This window comes from Centruroides vittatus, unplaced genomic scaffold, assembly GCF_030686945.1.
Source record: "Centruroides vittatus isolate TY-2023 unplaced genomic scaffold, ASM3068694v2 contig_466, whole genome shotgun sequence".
Classification (NCBI taxonomy): Eukaryota; Metazoa; Arthropoda; class Arachnida; order Scorpiones; family Buthidae; genus Centruroides; species Centruroides vittatus.
The window spans coordinates 453,945-470,451 of NW_027122260.1; the positions used below are offsets into that span (position 1 = coordinate 453,945).

The 16,507-nt window shown below is 29.0% G+C and overlaps 1 protein-coding gene across 1 annotated transcript in view; it reads right to left on the reverse strand.

The window, feature by feature from the left end:
- LOC136977666 (sodium/potassium-transporting ATPase subunit alpha-like) overlaps nucleotides 1-16,507 on the reverse strand; it is a 123,398-nt gene that overhangs the window by 7,803 nt on the left and 99,088 nt on the right. The window contains exons 14-19 of the mRNA XM_067273199.1: nucleotides 16,271-16,488; nucleotides 15,125-15,226; nucleotides 6,760-6,914; nucleotides 4,820-4,914; nucleotides 4,136-4,310; nucleotides 3,640-3,770 (exon numbers count right to left, since the gene is read on the reverse strand). Coding sequence (XP_067129300.1) covers nucleotides 3,640-3,770; nucleotides 4,136-4,310; nucleotides 4,820-4,914; nucleotides 6,760-6,914; nucleotides 15,125-15,226; nucleotides 16,271-16,488 — 876 coding nt within the window. The remainder of the gene's footprint in view (nucleotides 1-3,639; nucleotides 3,771-4,135; nucleotides 4,311-4,819; nucleotides 4,915-6,759; nucleotides 6,915-15,124; nucleotides 15,227-16,270; nucleotides 16,489-16,507) is intronic.

The window sequence follows — 16,507 nt, forward strand, 5'->3', positions numbered from 1 at the left end:
ACTGGGTTTGGACGACTAAATGTCAAGAATCTTTTGAGAAATTAAAAAGAGCACTTATCTCCAGACCCATCTTAAACATGTATAACCCTTTGCTTCCTACACATCTTTATACAGATGCTAGCGGAGATGGTATAGGGAGTATCTTGAAACAGGAACACCCTGTTAAAGGATTACTTCCTATTGCCTATTTCTCCAGGTCCTTACGTGAATATGAAAAAAGCTACACCATTAGTGAGAGAGAATGCCTTGCAATTGTAGCATCTATTGAAAAGTTTCACTTTTATCTTCATGATATCTATTTCACCATACACACTGATCATCAGGCTTTACAGTGGCTGAAAGGTATAAAAAACCCATCTGGAAGGTTATTTAGATGGTCTTTGAAACTAAGCATGTATCAGTATGATATTAAACATCAGAAGGGAAGCCAGAATGTAGAAGCTGATTATTTATCCAGAGCCCCCGTGAGCCATTTTGTTACCACTGAGGAAGTCCTTTCCAACCAGGATACCTCATTACTCACCTCACCCAAATTCTTCCGAGATCGTGAAGATGTAATCTGTATCAGAAAGAAGGGATTTACAAAGAAAGTCATACCTCCATCGCTTCAATACAAGGTGCTATCCAGGGCACATGCACACTATGGTCACCCAGGTATAACACAGATGCTGAAACTAATTAGTCCACGTTACTATTGGCCGAATGTCATCAACGATGTTGTAGAGTTTGTTAAACATTGTGATGCTTGTCAGAAAGCAAAGACATACAACCATAAAAGGTTTGGCTTGTTAGGTGATTTACCTTCATCAAAAGCTCCATTTGACATGTTATCTATGGACACTGTCTCTGGAATGCAAAGATACGGATCTACTAAAGGCTACCTTCATGTTGCCATCGATCACTTTTCTAGGTTTGCTTGGTGTTTTCCATCCAAATCTACTTCTATAAACGCCTACATAGATTGTCTAGGCAAAATATTACAGACAGGCAGCCCGAAACGTCTACTAACAGATAGAGCACCTTCATTTACCTCCTCTAGATTCAGAAGATATTTAGAAAAGAATGGAATCAAACAACATCTAACAAGTACTCAGCGACCTCAGCACAACGGGATAGTTGAGAGACTAAACGCCACACTTGTCTCTAGACTAAGAATAAAATATTCAGAGAATCCAAAACGATCCTGGACTCAAATGTTACGTGACGTTGTGAAAGAATACAATCAAACGCCTCATACTATAACAGGATTCCCTCCAATGTTTTTAATGTACGGAGAAATCCCCGATTCACCTGACAACTTGAATTATCCCCCTCTCAGTGAAGCACGTAAGATTGCCACTGAAAGAACCGAAATAGCTCATGAAAGAAACAGAGATAAATATAATAGTCAACACCAAACTCCAAACTTCAAAGTAGGAGACCAAATACTACTACAAACCTTTTTCCATCCCGACCAAGGAAAACTTGCTCCAAAGTATCATGGACCTTTCACCATATTAAAGATAGTATCTCCTTGTAACGTAGAAATAGACAGACCTGTCCAATCATTAAATAAATTAACTGATATTGTAAATGTAGATAAAATTATACCGTATTATAATCCAACCAACTTTAGAGTTCAAGCCGATAAATTGTATAACACCCAGCCCAACCTCCCTGAGGCTCCATGATGTCGCCTTTTCAGGAGGGGGGCATTTAACATATTTTAAATTTTGTATATATTTTTGTATATTTTTCTGTAATTTACTTTGTTAATCTCGCCCCTTTTGGAATGAGGTTAACAACACCAATAAAGAATAAAGGAGAGTTCGAGTGAGGACCTGAAAGTGAACGGACGTGTTTTTATGGTCTCCAATTTTCTTTTGTCTTGCTAACCCTACACTCGACCCCACGACTACGACTGCAAAATAATACGACATATATATATATTGTATAAACACAATATACACACATTTTGTATATATGTTATGGACAAAGTGATTAATATGGGCATTATGAATAATGACCAACAAAATCGGGCATTGTAATAAATTTCAATAATTTATCAAATTGACCTGTCATTATGAATACTGCTATCACCTAGTCGGGCAAAGTGATAATAATACTCTGAGGAGTGATCATCCAACATACACTAGCCAATTGGCACTCTGAGTTGTGCGTGTGCATCGTGTTTAGTATCAAATTTTAAATTTTATTGAAAGAACTCCACTTATTTCATTTAGAAATATTTATTTTTTATGAATTATTTCAAAGTATTATTAACCAATATTTTTCCAGTAACTTAGAAGTAACTTTCATTTTTGACTCTCACTTTTTGTATCATTGACATATATGCTGATTTTGTAAAAATTTGATTGTTTTCACCTTTTTCTGCTATTAACTCATTTAATTGGTTGTTGAAGTGATTATTCATATCACTTAATGATTCCTCCATGATCGTTTCTTTTGTCAAAGAAAAAAGATTAACTACTGGTTACATAAATTTAAAATTCGGTACTAAATGCAATACACATGCACAACTAAGATGTAAGTTCTGATTGGCTAGCATATGTTGGATCATCACTCCTCAACATATTATTATCACTTTGCCGGACTAGGTGATAGCAGTATTCATAATGACAGGTCAATTTGATAAATTATTGAAATTTATTACAATGCCCGATTTTGTTGGTCATTATTCATAATGCCCATATTAATCACTTTGTCTGTAATACATATATAAAATTTATAAATTACAATCTAATTAGAAATAAAGTTCATGTCTTAAAACACAACACCAGTGATTCCCAAACTTTATCATGCCACTACCCCCTTGGTTCTATAAACATAAGTTTATGCTCCTAATGATTTTCCCTTGTGTGAGAAAATCTTGGAAATATTCTTATAAAAAAACTTTTCTATGAACCTCACACTTTGTGTCCTTAATGTACATTGTTCTGAACATCTGGAAACCATTAAATGCAATGTTTCTTCTTAGCTGTTTTAATAGGGAAAAGGGAAAGGTTTGTCAGTGACCCCAACTCTTGCCTATGGTCACCATCCAGTCAGTACCCTGCCTCCACTGCCCACTGTCCCCCTGCTGACCACTTGCTTCTTTTCACTCCCCAGATTTACTCACCGCCCACAGGAAGCAGTAGTGCCTACTTTGGGAACCATTGCATTACACTGTAGCAATAATTGATGTTTATCCTTCTTTATACTAACTCCTTTGTCAAGAAAGATGATATCAGAATTTGTTTTACAAATTGCCTATTATAAGAAGTTATAGAATACCATCTATAATTTATGTATTATTATTATTGTTTTAACACTATAAAATTTCTAAATTTACAAAATATAATTTAATAGAAATAACTTTGAAAAATAAAAAAAAATTTCTATTCAATATAAACAACTGATACTTTTTTCTAAAACAATATTTAATAATTTTAAAAAATATAATGATAATTTAAAATAAATTTTAATAAAAGCTTTTATGGGAATTTAAATCAATAATAATTAATATTAAAATCATCATAAACTATTGCAGTATTTCAAAAACATCATGTAAACAAAATGAAATAAATTTAAATATGCTTTTTATGACTTATAATTAAATTTTTAAGAAAAAATTATTTTATACTGAAATGAAAAACTCACGTCATCCCTTGATGGAATACAGAATTTCTTCGTGTTTTACAAATTATTAAATCTGCCCACTGAACTACAACAATAGATGCAAAGAAAGCTGTATGACAGGTATATTCTAAGATTTTTCTGTCTTTGTAAGTCTGAAATTAAAAAAAATTATATAGTAAATAATAGTAATATTATTTCACTCTAAAACTATTTTTTTAATTTTTATCATAAAGACAATATAATTATGTTAATTATTCAATTAAATTAGAAGGAATATATAAAATCTAGCTGATCTAGAAATATGTAACTATGTAATTTTTACTACTAGTATATTATGAATATGAACTATGTAAAAAATTACATAGTTTCATATTTATATAAAGTATAAGTTTTCATCAATATTTTTTATTCTACATAGTTTCATTTGCTTATTTTAAAAGAGTTTAAATTTTATTATTGTCACTTAAAAAGTTTTTAATGTATTCAATAATATAAATATTCAAGAATTATAACTTACCCATTCTTGATTATATGAATCTTTAAGATCATTAACAGCTTTCGAATCCCAATATTTACGAATTCCAAAAAGAGTCGAAGCCCAAAAGCCATTTTCAGCCATGATGACAAAATAAACAAAAAATCCTGCTGCTGCTTGCATCATGCCAATTTGACCATAAGCTATAGATATTAATCTATAAAAATGCATAAATAATTAGAAACAATAAATATTTACATAAAAAACAAAGAAAGTGGAGTAAATGTAACTACTTAATTTAAACAAGTTTAAATTAAGTAATTACATGTAATCCTATAATAAAGAATTTTTCATTTATACTATTTTAAAATATGATTATAAAAATTTTAATTACTTAAATTAATATTATTATGTGATTTTAATTTTAGAATTTTTTTGAAACCTCCTAATTAATATATATTTCTCTTAAAAACTTATGTGAAAATTCAAACGTTAAAAACAAATGTTGGCTTTCCTCTTATTCATGTCTTAAATGTTGACAGATTGAAAATATTAATCATAAATAAAATGCTGGTAGAGTGGAAGCAATTTAAGGTTCCTCTGTGGTGATTTCTATTTTATTTATCATTTTGTTAACTTACTCAATTTAGTTATTATGTATAAAATTTAATTATATTATATTTTATATATAATTTCTCTAAAAACAGTAATTACTATGAAATTTACCTTTCATTTACTAGTTTATCTTTTAAGGGATCACGTGGCTGTCTTTTCATGATATCACTTTCTGGTTTTTCATAGGCTAGAGAAATTGCAGGAACCTAAAAATGATCAAATAAATTAAAAATTACAGATTTTTTGGAGAGTGCAGTTTAAATTGAGCTTTTAGTATAACATTTTAATTATTTTGAATTTTAAAATTCAAAATAATAAAAAAGCTATACTAAATTTATTGGAATATTAAACATATTCAAATAATTAAAATGCTGTGAATATACAGATATGAAAAATTAAGTAATTACTGATATTTCAATGATTCAATAAAAGTGGACAATAAAAAAAATAATGTCAAAAATCAAAATAAAGCAAAAATAATTTCTAGGGTTTATGAAAAAATTTGCAATAAATCTCTCAATTATTTATAAAATAATGAAAATAATATAACAAAATTTTTAATATATATTTTAAATTTTATTATGAATATGAACATTCTGTTCAAAAATATAGAAAGATATTACAATATGTTATTTTATCTACTCTTATTTAAATTTTTAAGAAAAGTAGATAATATTGCTATTTTATAAATTTAAGAGAGAATCCAAACTTACAAAATTTATAAAAAGAACTTTTTGAACAAAAATAAATGACTGCAAATGTGTATGAATGTAAATATCTATAATTTTAATTTATTGTTTTGTTTTATCAGTTTTCATTTTCTATCTGATGATGCCAAAACAACTTTTTTTGTATTCAACAAACTTTTTTTTATAACTTATTTTATATCAGCTATTTCCTAAGCTTTTAATGGACTTAAACAGTGCATAGGTTACCAAATTTATGACTAGTATATATCTCATTAACTTATATTTATTTCATATTTGATAAGGCACAAAAAAATTCTGTCAATTCTGTCATAATAAGCAGATTACTTAATCTTATTCCCTTGAATATGATTTTATACTTAGATAATATATTTCAAGACAGTTAAATATGTGATAAAATTATTATTATATTACTTAAAAAAATTCATTTTTCAAATTTTGTTTTGAAAATTTAAAAATATAGAAACAAAAAATAAATAGTTTTTAATCTGTACTGAAATATCCTTGTAAAAAAATTAATTATTACTGCTTATTGACAAAGATCTAAAATGGATTTATTATTTTATTTGCATTATCAAAGTTTTTAATTATATCATAATGTTAATGAAATATGCTTGATTATGTACATACTCTGTATTCAAAAACAACAATTACATATACATATACATATTTATAACATTTAGTTATGTGTACTCAGTTAAATTTTTATATATACAAACATTATATAACTAGCCTCTTTACTTTCAAGAAGATAAAATATCTGAGAGAACCTTTGTCTATTTTCTCTTGACAAAGCATAGGAAGTAGTAAAGCTTCAAGAAACAAACCTTGCCAACTGCTAGTCACATGACAACTCAGGACAAAGGAATTGGAAATACAAAAACACCTAAATGTCTAACCTTCCCTCATTAGACATTCAGCTAGTCAGCCAGTCACTCAGCCAACATTACTTTGGCTGTTTCATCCTATTTTTGTACATAACAGAATTTTTATATAGCTGTAGATAATATATTGTGAAAATGAAGACTTGCAATATATATAATATACCCACACATATATGCTATACTTTTAAAATTTTAAGTCTTTTATTGCTGCATAATTTTAAATCTAATTTAATATTATAATTTCAAATGAGTTATGAATTTGAATTTTGTTTTATAACCAAAAACCTGAAATTAATATTTTAGTTTTTCATTTGTCAGCAATTTATTTAGTATACATTAGTAATTGCTTTATTTGAATAAAGCAGTTTATATGATTCAAATCAATTAACAATGTTGTTTCTGTATTGTTTAGTATGATTATTTACATTTCAAAATAAAATAAAAAATAAAATCCTCTTACCATATCAGTGCCTAAATCAATACATAAAATAGTAACAGTTCCTAATGGCAAAGGAATATTTGCTAATATAAATAATAAAAATGGAGTAATCTCAGGGATGTTGCTCGTAAGAGTATAAGCAATAGATTTTTTCAAATTATCAAAAATAAGCCTTCCTGTAAAATAATAAGAATTAAATCACTTTAATATTTCTGTTCTATATCACTAAAAGTTAAACATTTCAAAAATTAAATTATAAAAATTACACATTACACATAAATTTAAAATATTTAATATAAATTAGTGTTTATAAGTTTTAAATTATACAAAAATACTTTCAAAAACATTAAACTAAAATAGCTATTTATTATTTGATAATTGTTATTTGCTGTAAATGTAATCATTATTTAAATATAATTGTATAATAAATTAATACAAATTTTTATAAAGATAATCTCAATGGACTATTCAAATAGCTTACAAAATTTCTTGAAATCAATTTCATACATTAAAAATAATGTCATAAAGAAATATTGTTTTTGTTTCAAAATCATAATAATATAATACAATGTACAGATTATTATTTATAAATCCAAAAAACAAAATGCTTAAGATATCCAGGACTCAATTATTTATTTGGTTAACACATTTGTTGAGACCTTTATCATCTCAGCTTTGGATCATAACTGTAATCTGTTCTGTAACCAGAAGTGAACAGACTATCAAGTGTGGCTGAAAAAACACTTTCTCATTCACCCATCAGTCTTGTAAAGTGTGGAGGAAATCATCTACACTTCTGGATAGAAGAGATTACATTTGGGATTCAAAGTTTACAAGATGATGCCACATGATCATCACAAATTTCAGTAATACTGTTTACGTGGCTAAGCTTTTGTATGAACCTTTATTGAGCAAAAAGACAAAATATGTTTCTCAAACATTTTCAAGAAATTTGAAGTTAAAAAATTCTGAGCAATATATTAGTAAGTTTTGCAAAACATATAATCAAAGATTGCATGGTTCAGTGTGTGTCTTATTCATATTTGCAAGATCACTGGTTTGTATCTCAATGAGACCTTTTTTCAAATCAACAAAATTTTTATGTAAAATAATTGTAAATGTAACATGGATTTATATATTTGCTATTTATTATCTATTAAAAATGTATTTTCTTTCTGTGAAAAATCATTTTTCAATGTCACTTTTCTGGTTTCTTATTGTTTATATCATAAGTATATTCCATTTTCATAGCTAATAAAACAATCAAATAGTAAACATAAAGTTACAATACATAAAGTTACATAAAGTTAAGAAAAATAAATCAAACTATAAAATAAATAATTATTTGAGTTTTAAAATAAATTTTAAATTTATTTTTAACAGAGAGCAATTCCAAAAACAATTTTTCACAGAAAGAAAATGCACATTTTTAATAGAAAATAAATAGCAACTATGTAAATTCACATAATTTTTACAATTATTTTATGTAAATTGCATTGATTTGAAAAAAAGCTCACTCATCAAGATGCAAACCAATGATCTTGCAAATATGAATAAGACTCACACTTACTGAACCATGCAGTCGTCAACATTATGTTCTGCAAAACTTACTCATACGTTGCTCGGAATTTTTTAACTTCAAATTTCATGAAAATGTTTGAGAAGCATATTTTGTCCCTTTGCTCAATAAAAGTTCATGCAATAGCTTACCCACACAAACAATATTATTGAAATATGTGATGACCATGTTGTGTGACCATTATTATTTAATATTTTTCAAAATCATAATCATAGTTTTGAAAAAATTTTATTCAAGTAAATTATTAATTGCTGAAAACACTTACTGTATTTTATGGACTATAAGACGCACCTTAATTTTAAAGCAATTTTTAAAAAAAATACCTATACGACGCTATGGACTATAAGACGCACCTGAATTTTGGAGGCAATTTTTCAAAGAAAAAAGTGTGTCTTATAGTCCGTAAAATACGATATGCACTTGTTTTTTGGATTTATGATTTAATTCAAATGGAGTTATGTCATAACAGATTCTATGCATATTATTATTATGTTAGGTTAAGTGAGATATACTCGGTTAACACCGGTGGCTATGTACTATGCCGGACCAAAGTCAAGGCATAGTAACCAAAACAGAAATTAAAGACGTGTATCAGTGTGTGTATCTGTATTCAGGAATTTTCTCACAATATGACATGTATTCAATATAGTGGCTTTCTGTAGTGTGATGTATGTGTTTCTATTCAATTGTAACGTGCCCAGGCTTTTGTGTAGTGTGTGTGGTATGACACCTGTAGAGGAGAGAACAACAGGTACAATAAGCATCCTATCCATCCTCCACAGATGCCTTATTTCCTGGGCAAGTTCTGTGTACTTGCTAATTTTTTCAGTGCATGCGTTTTGTATATTGTGAGTGTTTGGAATGGATATGTCTATAATGTATGTGATTTTATTGTGTTTGTCAATGAGTATGATGTCTGGTCTGTTATGGTAAATTGTTTTATCTGTAATTATGGCTCTGTCGTAGTACATTTTGTGCGTGTTGTTTTCCAATACTGTCTGCGGAATGTATTTGTAGTATGGTTCGTGGATGTCTACTAATTTGTGTTTCTTTGCAAGCTCTTGGTGTATTATATTTGCTACTTGATTATGTCTGTGTAGATAATCTGTCTGTGCCAAGAGCTTGCAACCAGAAGTGATGTGTTGTATAGTTTCTGGCATGATGTGACATTTTCTGCATGTGTCATTTGTGAGTGTTGCATCTTTGAGTATGTGTTTTCTGTAGTTTTTAGTATTTATGACCTGATCCTGTATGGCGATCATGAATCCTTCCGTCTCCCCAAAGAAACATCCCCGAGCTAACCAGCTGTTTGACGCAGTTTTGTCAACAAAATCCTGGGCCAGATCATAAGGATGCCTGCCATGGAGTGCCTTTCGAGCCCACAATTGCTTAATGGTGTCTATGCTTTTTATATGTTGTGTTGTGTCCATATGACGTGAGTGTAAGTTTAATGGTGTGTTATTCGAGTCTGCTAGATTTACTGCTTTATGTAATTGTGATGTTTCTTGTTTTTTTATAGAAAAACTCTCGCAGTGACTGTATTTGTTTGTAGTGAAGGTTAACTATGTCAATCAGGCCACGTCCGCCATCTTTACGTGGAAGGGTTAATCTTTCTGTGGCAGATTTAGGATGATGTTGTTTATGCTTAGTAAGTGTTGTTCTTGTTTTCCTTTGGAGTTGCTCGAGATCTGTGTGAGTCCAGTGTATAACTCCAAAAGAATATGTGAGTACTGGGATGACATATGTGTTTATTGCTTTAACTGTGTGTTTTGCATTTAACTGTGTTCTGAGAATAGCATTTAACCTACTTTGGTATTCTTTAATTAATCTTTGCTTTATTTGTGTATGTTCTGTTAGTTTGGCCTGTTGGAATCCTAAATACTTGTACAGCTTGCCCTCTTCCATGAATTCAATAACGTCTCCATTTCCAAGTGCAAAATCTTCTTTCTTCAGGATTCCTTTTTCTATGTGAACTGTTTTGCATTTATCTAGGCCAAATTCCATTTGTATGTCCTTGGTGTATGAATGTGTGATTTGTAGGAGTTGATGAAGTTGTTTTTGTGTGGATGCATAAAGTTTTATGTCATCCATGTACATGAGATGTGACAGTGTAAACTGTGTTGTTTTTTCGTGTCTGATATTGTAACCATATTGCGTGTTGTTTAACATGTTGGATAATGGGTTCAGGGCTAAGCAGAACCAGAGAGGACTCAAGGAATCTCCTTGAAAAATTCCTCGCCTAATAAAAATTTGCTTTGTTTGTATGGAAGTGTTACTAACCCTGGATGTAGTGTTGTTCTCCAGTGCTGCATAGTGTTTTGAAAGAATGCAATGAGTAATGGATGTATTTTGTACATGTGTAGAATATGTAGCAGCCAACTGTGTGGAACACTGTCGAATGCTTTTCTGTAGTCTATATATGCCATGTGTATGTTTCTGTGTTGTTTGTGTGCTTGCCGTAGAATGACTGAATCTATGAGTAACTGTTCTTTGCATCCCTTGTGATTTCTACGGCAACCTTTTTGTTGTTCCGTTAGAATGTCGTGTTCTTCAATATGTTTGTATATTTTGTTTGCGATACAGGATGTCAATAATTTGTACAGTGTTGGAAGACATGTAATTGGTCTGTATTGTGTGGGGTCTGTGGTATTGTTGTTTTTAGGTTTCATGTAGGTGATGCCCTGAGTAAGAAAATTTGGCATGTCCTGTGGATTGATGATAATGTGTGTTAGGTGTTTAGCTAGTTCCTGGTGCAATGATGTGAACTTTTTGTACCAGAAATTGTGAATGTTGTCTACACCAGGTGTCTTCCAGTTGTGTGTTCTGTTAACAGTGTATTGGAAATCATGTATGTTTATTTCAGCACAGGGCATAGTTGGTATGTTGTGCAAGTTTCTGTTCTCCTCCTCGATCCAGCCTGCATCAGCATTATGCGTGACAGCACTGGACCAAAGAGAAGACCAATATGTTGTGAGTTCTTCTGTTGGTGTGCCACTGTGCTGTGTATCAGTGTTTGCTTTGTTATTAATTTGTCTGTAAAAGAGTTTTTCATTGTTTTTAAATAATTTATTTTGTTGTTTTCGTAGTGTACATGTTTTGTATCGTTTGAGTCTACGTGCTTTGGCAGCAAGTTTTTGTTTTAGTGTATCAATGTATTCTGTAATGTGTGTGTTGTGATGTTCGTGTTTTGTGTGTGTTTTTATTTTCTTAAAAATGTTTTTGAGCTGTTTCCTTAATTTGGGTGTTATGTTGTTTTTAGTGTATTGTGTCAGCTTGCCTAATTGCTGTCTAATGTCATTTATTTGTGTTTCTATTCTTCTCTGCCAGGCAGGCTTGTGATAGAATTGAGTTTTCTGTGTATTTGTCTGTGATTGTACTTTCAGTCCATGGTGTGTCACTACTGTGACTGCCCCAGCATAAACTAATGTATGAATGTCTGCGAGTGTAGAAATTGAATGAATGTAGTGTGGTAGTAAGTGAGTGTTTACACAATTTAGTGTTTTTCCTACTTCCTTTGACGTGTTGATTTTTCGTATTCGTGGTCGTTGTGTGGGATCTGTGCCTGTATATTTAGTGAGTGTTTCCTGAAATATAAGTGAGAGCGTATTAACTAAATCCATGTCTATGTTATCAGTGATGGATGAGGAATTGTATGTAGTATCATTAGTGGTAATTGTTGTATGTGTGTTATTATCAATGCTTGTTACTGGATTATCCTGACAGGTTACGTGATCTTCATTAATGTTAGATGTTTCTGTCTGTTGATGTATTTGATCAGCAACCTGTTGTTTGATAAGTTCAAGTGTTGTTTGTGGAATAAGGTTGTTGTGGATTGACACAAATAATGGATTGACACAAATGTAAATAATAAATTTTTCACTTTCCAATTACATTTTCAACAACAATAAAGAATTACTTGCAAACTGACTTGATAATAATTAAATTTTTACTTATAGTTTCTGAAATTATATAGAAAGTGAAATATTTTAATTTGTTAAAATATAAAATAATATTTATAGTTTAGTAAATTAAAAATTTTATAAAAATTAAACACTAATTATCATTTGAAAAGTTCCAGATATTAAAGTTCTATCTTTAATAGTTTATGAAGTTACATAATTTTGAAATAATGTAAGAAAATTCATTAATATTGTATAATATATATTTAACAAAATTATTATAGTTTTAGCAAAAAATGTTACAAAACTTTTTATTTAATTACATAAGTATATTGAAACAAATTTTATTTAAGGAATTTTAAAGGAATGAAATATTCTACTGGAGATGGAGATATAATCTAAATGTACAGAATCTGAAAATAAAAAAAAGTTCACAATAATACAGGGTGTTTATAATTAAAGTTCCACTTTGAAATGGCCATAAAATGAAAACTACAGGACAGAATGTTATCAAACTTGGTAATAGTGTACAGAACATCATGGGATTTTATTTCCCACAAAAAAAAATTAGTTTAAAAACTCACCATCAATGGGAAATGGCACTGTCTGCAATATTGTAAAACAAAATAAGACATGAAGACATCATTGAAAATGTCTTTAGTTGATTTTAAAACGTGTTACAGAGCATGTTCAATGTGGTGTTCACCATTTTCTGAAAGCAAGTTAAATTCCTCCTGATATGCTAAGAGCTACTGTTGAGAACACAGTAATGCAATGTAACTTGCTTATCAAAAATGGTAGACACCACATTGAACATGCTCTGTAACGCATTTTAAAACCAATTAAAAACATTTTCAACAATGTCTTATTTTGTTTAACAATATTGCAGACAGCGCCATTTCCTGTTGGTGGTAAGTTTTTGAACTAATTTTTTTTCATGGGAAATAAAATTCCATGACATCCTGTACACTATTACCAAGTTTGATAACATTCAGTCCAGTAGTTTTCATTTTATGGCCATTTCAAAGTGGAACTTTAATTATAAACACCCTGTACATTGATATGTTTGGACTATATTTTGCAGATAAAAAAGGGATTAAACATTTTATTTTGTCTTTTACTTTTTCAAATACAATTCACAGTTAATGATGGGAACATGAAAAAAAATAATGTTTGGAGGGTATTTTGTATGCATTTTTTCAAAAAGAAATTCCCCAAAAAATAGCTGTTGTTGGCAGGTAGCGTTATTGAAAATTCAACTAAATAACAATTTCTATAAACATATTTTTTCTTTATGCATTTTATTACTAATAATTATTAAATTTGATATAATAAATAATCAAATAAAGTCAAGCAATTCTTTAGTGTTTTTTTTTTATTACAATCTGTTTCATATTAAAATGTTATTGAAAATAAAATTATCTATTTTAAATCTATGTTTATTATTTGTTTATAATAATAAATAAATTAATCAGTAATTTAATAAATATTAATGTTAATTTAAAAAACTAGTAAATTACAATACATTCTAAATATATATAATATAAATAACTGTAAAAGTCATTTATTATTATTATGTGTAATTTGACTTTTTCTTGAAATCAACACTATTTCTAATTTCTTGAAATGTAAACACTACAATAAAATTAGAATCCTCAAATTTACTTTAAAGAAATTAGATACTAACTGCTGATTTATGTATTTGAAACCTTATTTCTTCTACAGATCATTATTTTGTATTCTAGTTATTATTATTAGAAAAGAATAACCATTTCAATAATTTTAAAAAATATAAAAATATCATGAATATACAATAATTCTTGTTTTTGTTTTCCTCTTCCATCGTTTCAACACACCAGTGACAGTCCAAAACAACTTTCATATATGGAAATATAATATTTTTATATTTTTTAAAATGTAAATACCATCAACCAAGTTTTAATTTTTACTTAAATGTATTTATTATATTGTGATATTGGCAAAATTACCAGAGGATTCTGTTTCCAATTTGCATTTTATTGCAGAGGCAGATCCTACAAAAAGAGGTTGTTGCCATATGTGAAAATTGTTTTGGACTGCCACTGGTATGTTGAAACAATGGAAGGGAAAACAAAAACAACGATTATTGTATATTCATGATATTTTTATATTTTTTAAATGTAAATACCATTGGCCAAGTTTTAATTTTTACTATACTGTGGAAACTCCCTAATTTGGTATTCATCCAGCAGAATAATGCAAGTTCAAAAAAACAAACATTCTTGCTTTTATTCTAAGACCTGTTTTGGGCCCTATTTGATACATCATTATGAAAACCGTTTTGCAATTTCTACACTTGATGCTTCTTATTGGTCAATTTTAGGGAATTTTAAATTCAAATTTTTGTACAAGTTCTTTTGTGCCTGACAGATTGAAACACTAAAATGTTAAATGTTTCTTCTATTTGAAATTTGCGATTAGAAGACCAAAAACATTCGTTTTTCTAAACTTGCACCATTCTGCTGGATGAATACCAAAGTAGAGAGTTTCCACAATATAGTATAACCTAGTTTCTGGAGTATTTTTATTAATGCATTTAAGTAATTTTTACTTACATGCACTTTGAAAATGTTAATCAGCAGTTAGTATCTGACTGACTTTTTCAACATAAGTTTGAGGATTATAATTTTATTGGAACTCAGGCTTCAATGAAGCATTCACTTTAACTATTACTTGTTAATTGAATTATACCAAATAAAACAAATTTTTAAATTATTTACATAATTTAAAAATTTGTTTTATTTGGTATAATTCCAAAGTAGTTGTAACTTTTATACTTTTAAAAGTAGTTGTAACTTTTATACTACAGGTTAAAGATAAAATTTAATATGTGTTAACAAATTGAAAAACAAAAATTTGAAAAATGTACCTTCTTCAACTCCTGTAACAATAGATGCAAAATTGTCATCTAATAAAATCATGTCAGCTGCTTGTTTACTAACATCACTTCCTGCAATACCCATTGCCACACCTATATTAATTTAAATGAAAGATATTAATATTTATAACATATAAACATTTATATCAAATGTACACAAGAATAAATATTATCAAAAGCATTACAAAACAGAAATATTTACATCAGTTAATTTATCAATGATTAAATAAAGTTACTTACCAAATTTACTCGCATATAAGACAAGGTTTTTATTCATTTTTCACTGTTTCATAAACCTAGGTCATCCTATGCACACGAGCAAAGGATCCTTTGCATTTTTTGCAATAATTTTTGTAAACCCTGTATAGTTCATGCTGCAATTATAGCAGGGTGCTATCCAGAACAAGGTGAATGTCGCTTTCAAAGAGATGGTCCGAAAATAGCTGGTCACTTAGCAAGATTATAAATGTAGTTATTTCATATTTGTTAAATTGGTATTTTTAATAAATATTTGCACATTCTGAATCATTAAAAATAAACTTTTTCTGGTCATGCACATTATAATCTTTTGGTTTTGCTATGTGGGTGTCAGGTGCATGGAAAAGCATTTCTCAAGAGCTGATAGCAAACTCACTCAGGAAATACTGCATTTCAAATTTACTCGACAGATCAGAGGACGATGCTTTGTGGAGTGAGAGTGAAAAAGAGGAGAGTTATAACAAAGCTCCGGAGGGTGAGTCTGAGTAGACAAAAGGTGATAGCATCAAGAAAACATGGTTGTTTGCCTTAATACATGCATTTGATAATATTTTATTTGTGATTAAACAAAATAAAATTAGAATTATATTAATAAATCTAATTTTCGTTATTTTGATCTTTAAAGTCATACCTCATCTTATATGCAAGTAAATACAGTAATTATTAATATCTATTTTGCTTAATCATAAATCACACAAAACAAAATTTATTAGATAACATTAATCAAATTATTAAATAAGCAATAATTTCATATATTTGGTATATCTGTAACTGGGTACATCTCATATTTTTGTATTATAAGCAGTGAGAAATAAATTAGGATATAATCATTAAGTTACATAGAAATAAAATAATTTTAAAATTACAATATATTCTTACCAATATCAGCTTTCTTTAAAGCAGGAGAATCATTGACACCATCTCCTGTTACTGCAACAATAGCACCTAATTTTTGGCAACCCTCTACTATAATTAATTTTTGTTGGGGAGAAGTTCGAGCAAACACAATTTCAGTGTGATATCTTAGAAGATCATCCATTTGGTCCGGTGACATATCTCTAAGTTGACCGCCATGTACAACGGCTGCCATAGCATCTCTATAATATAAGAAATACA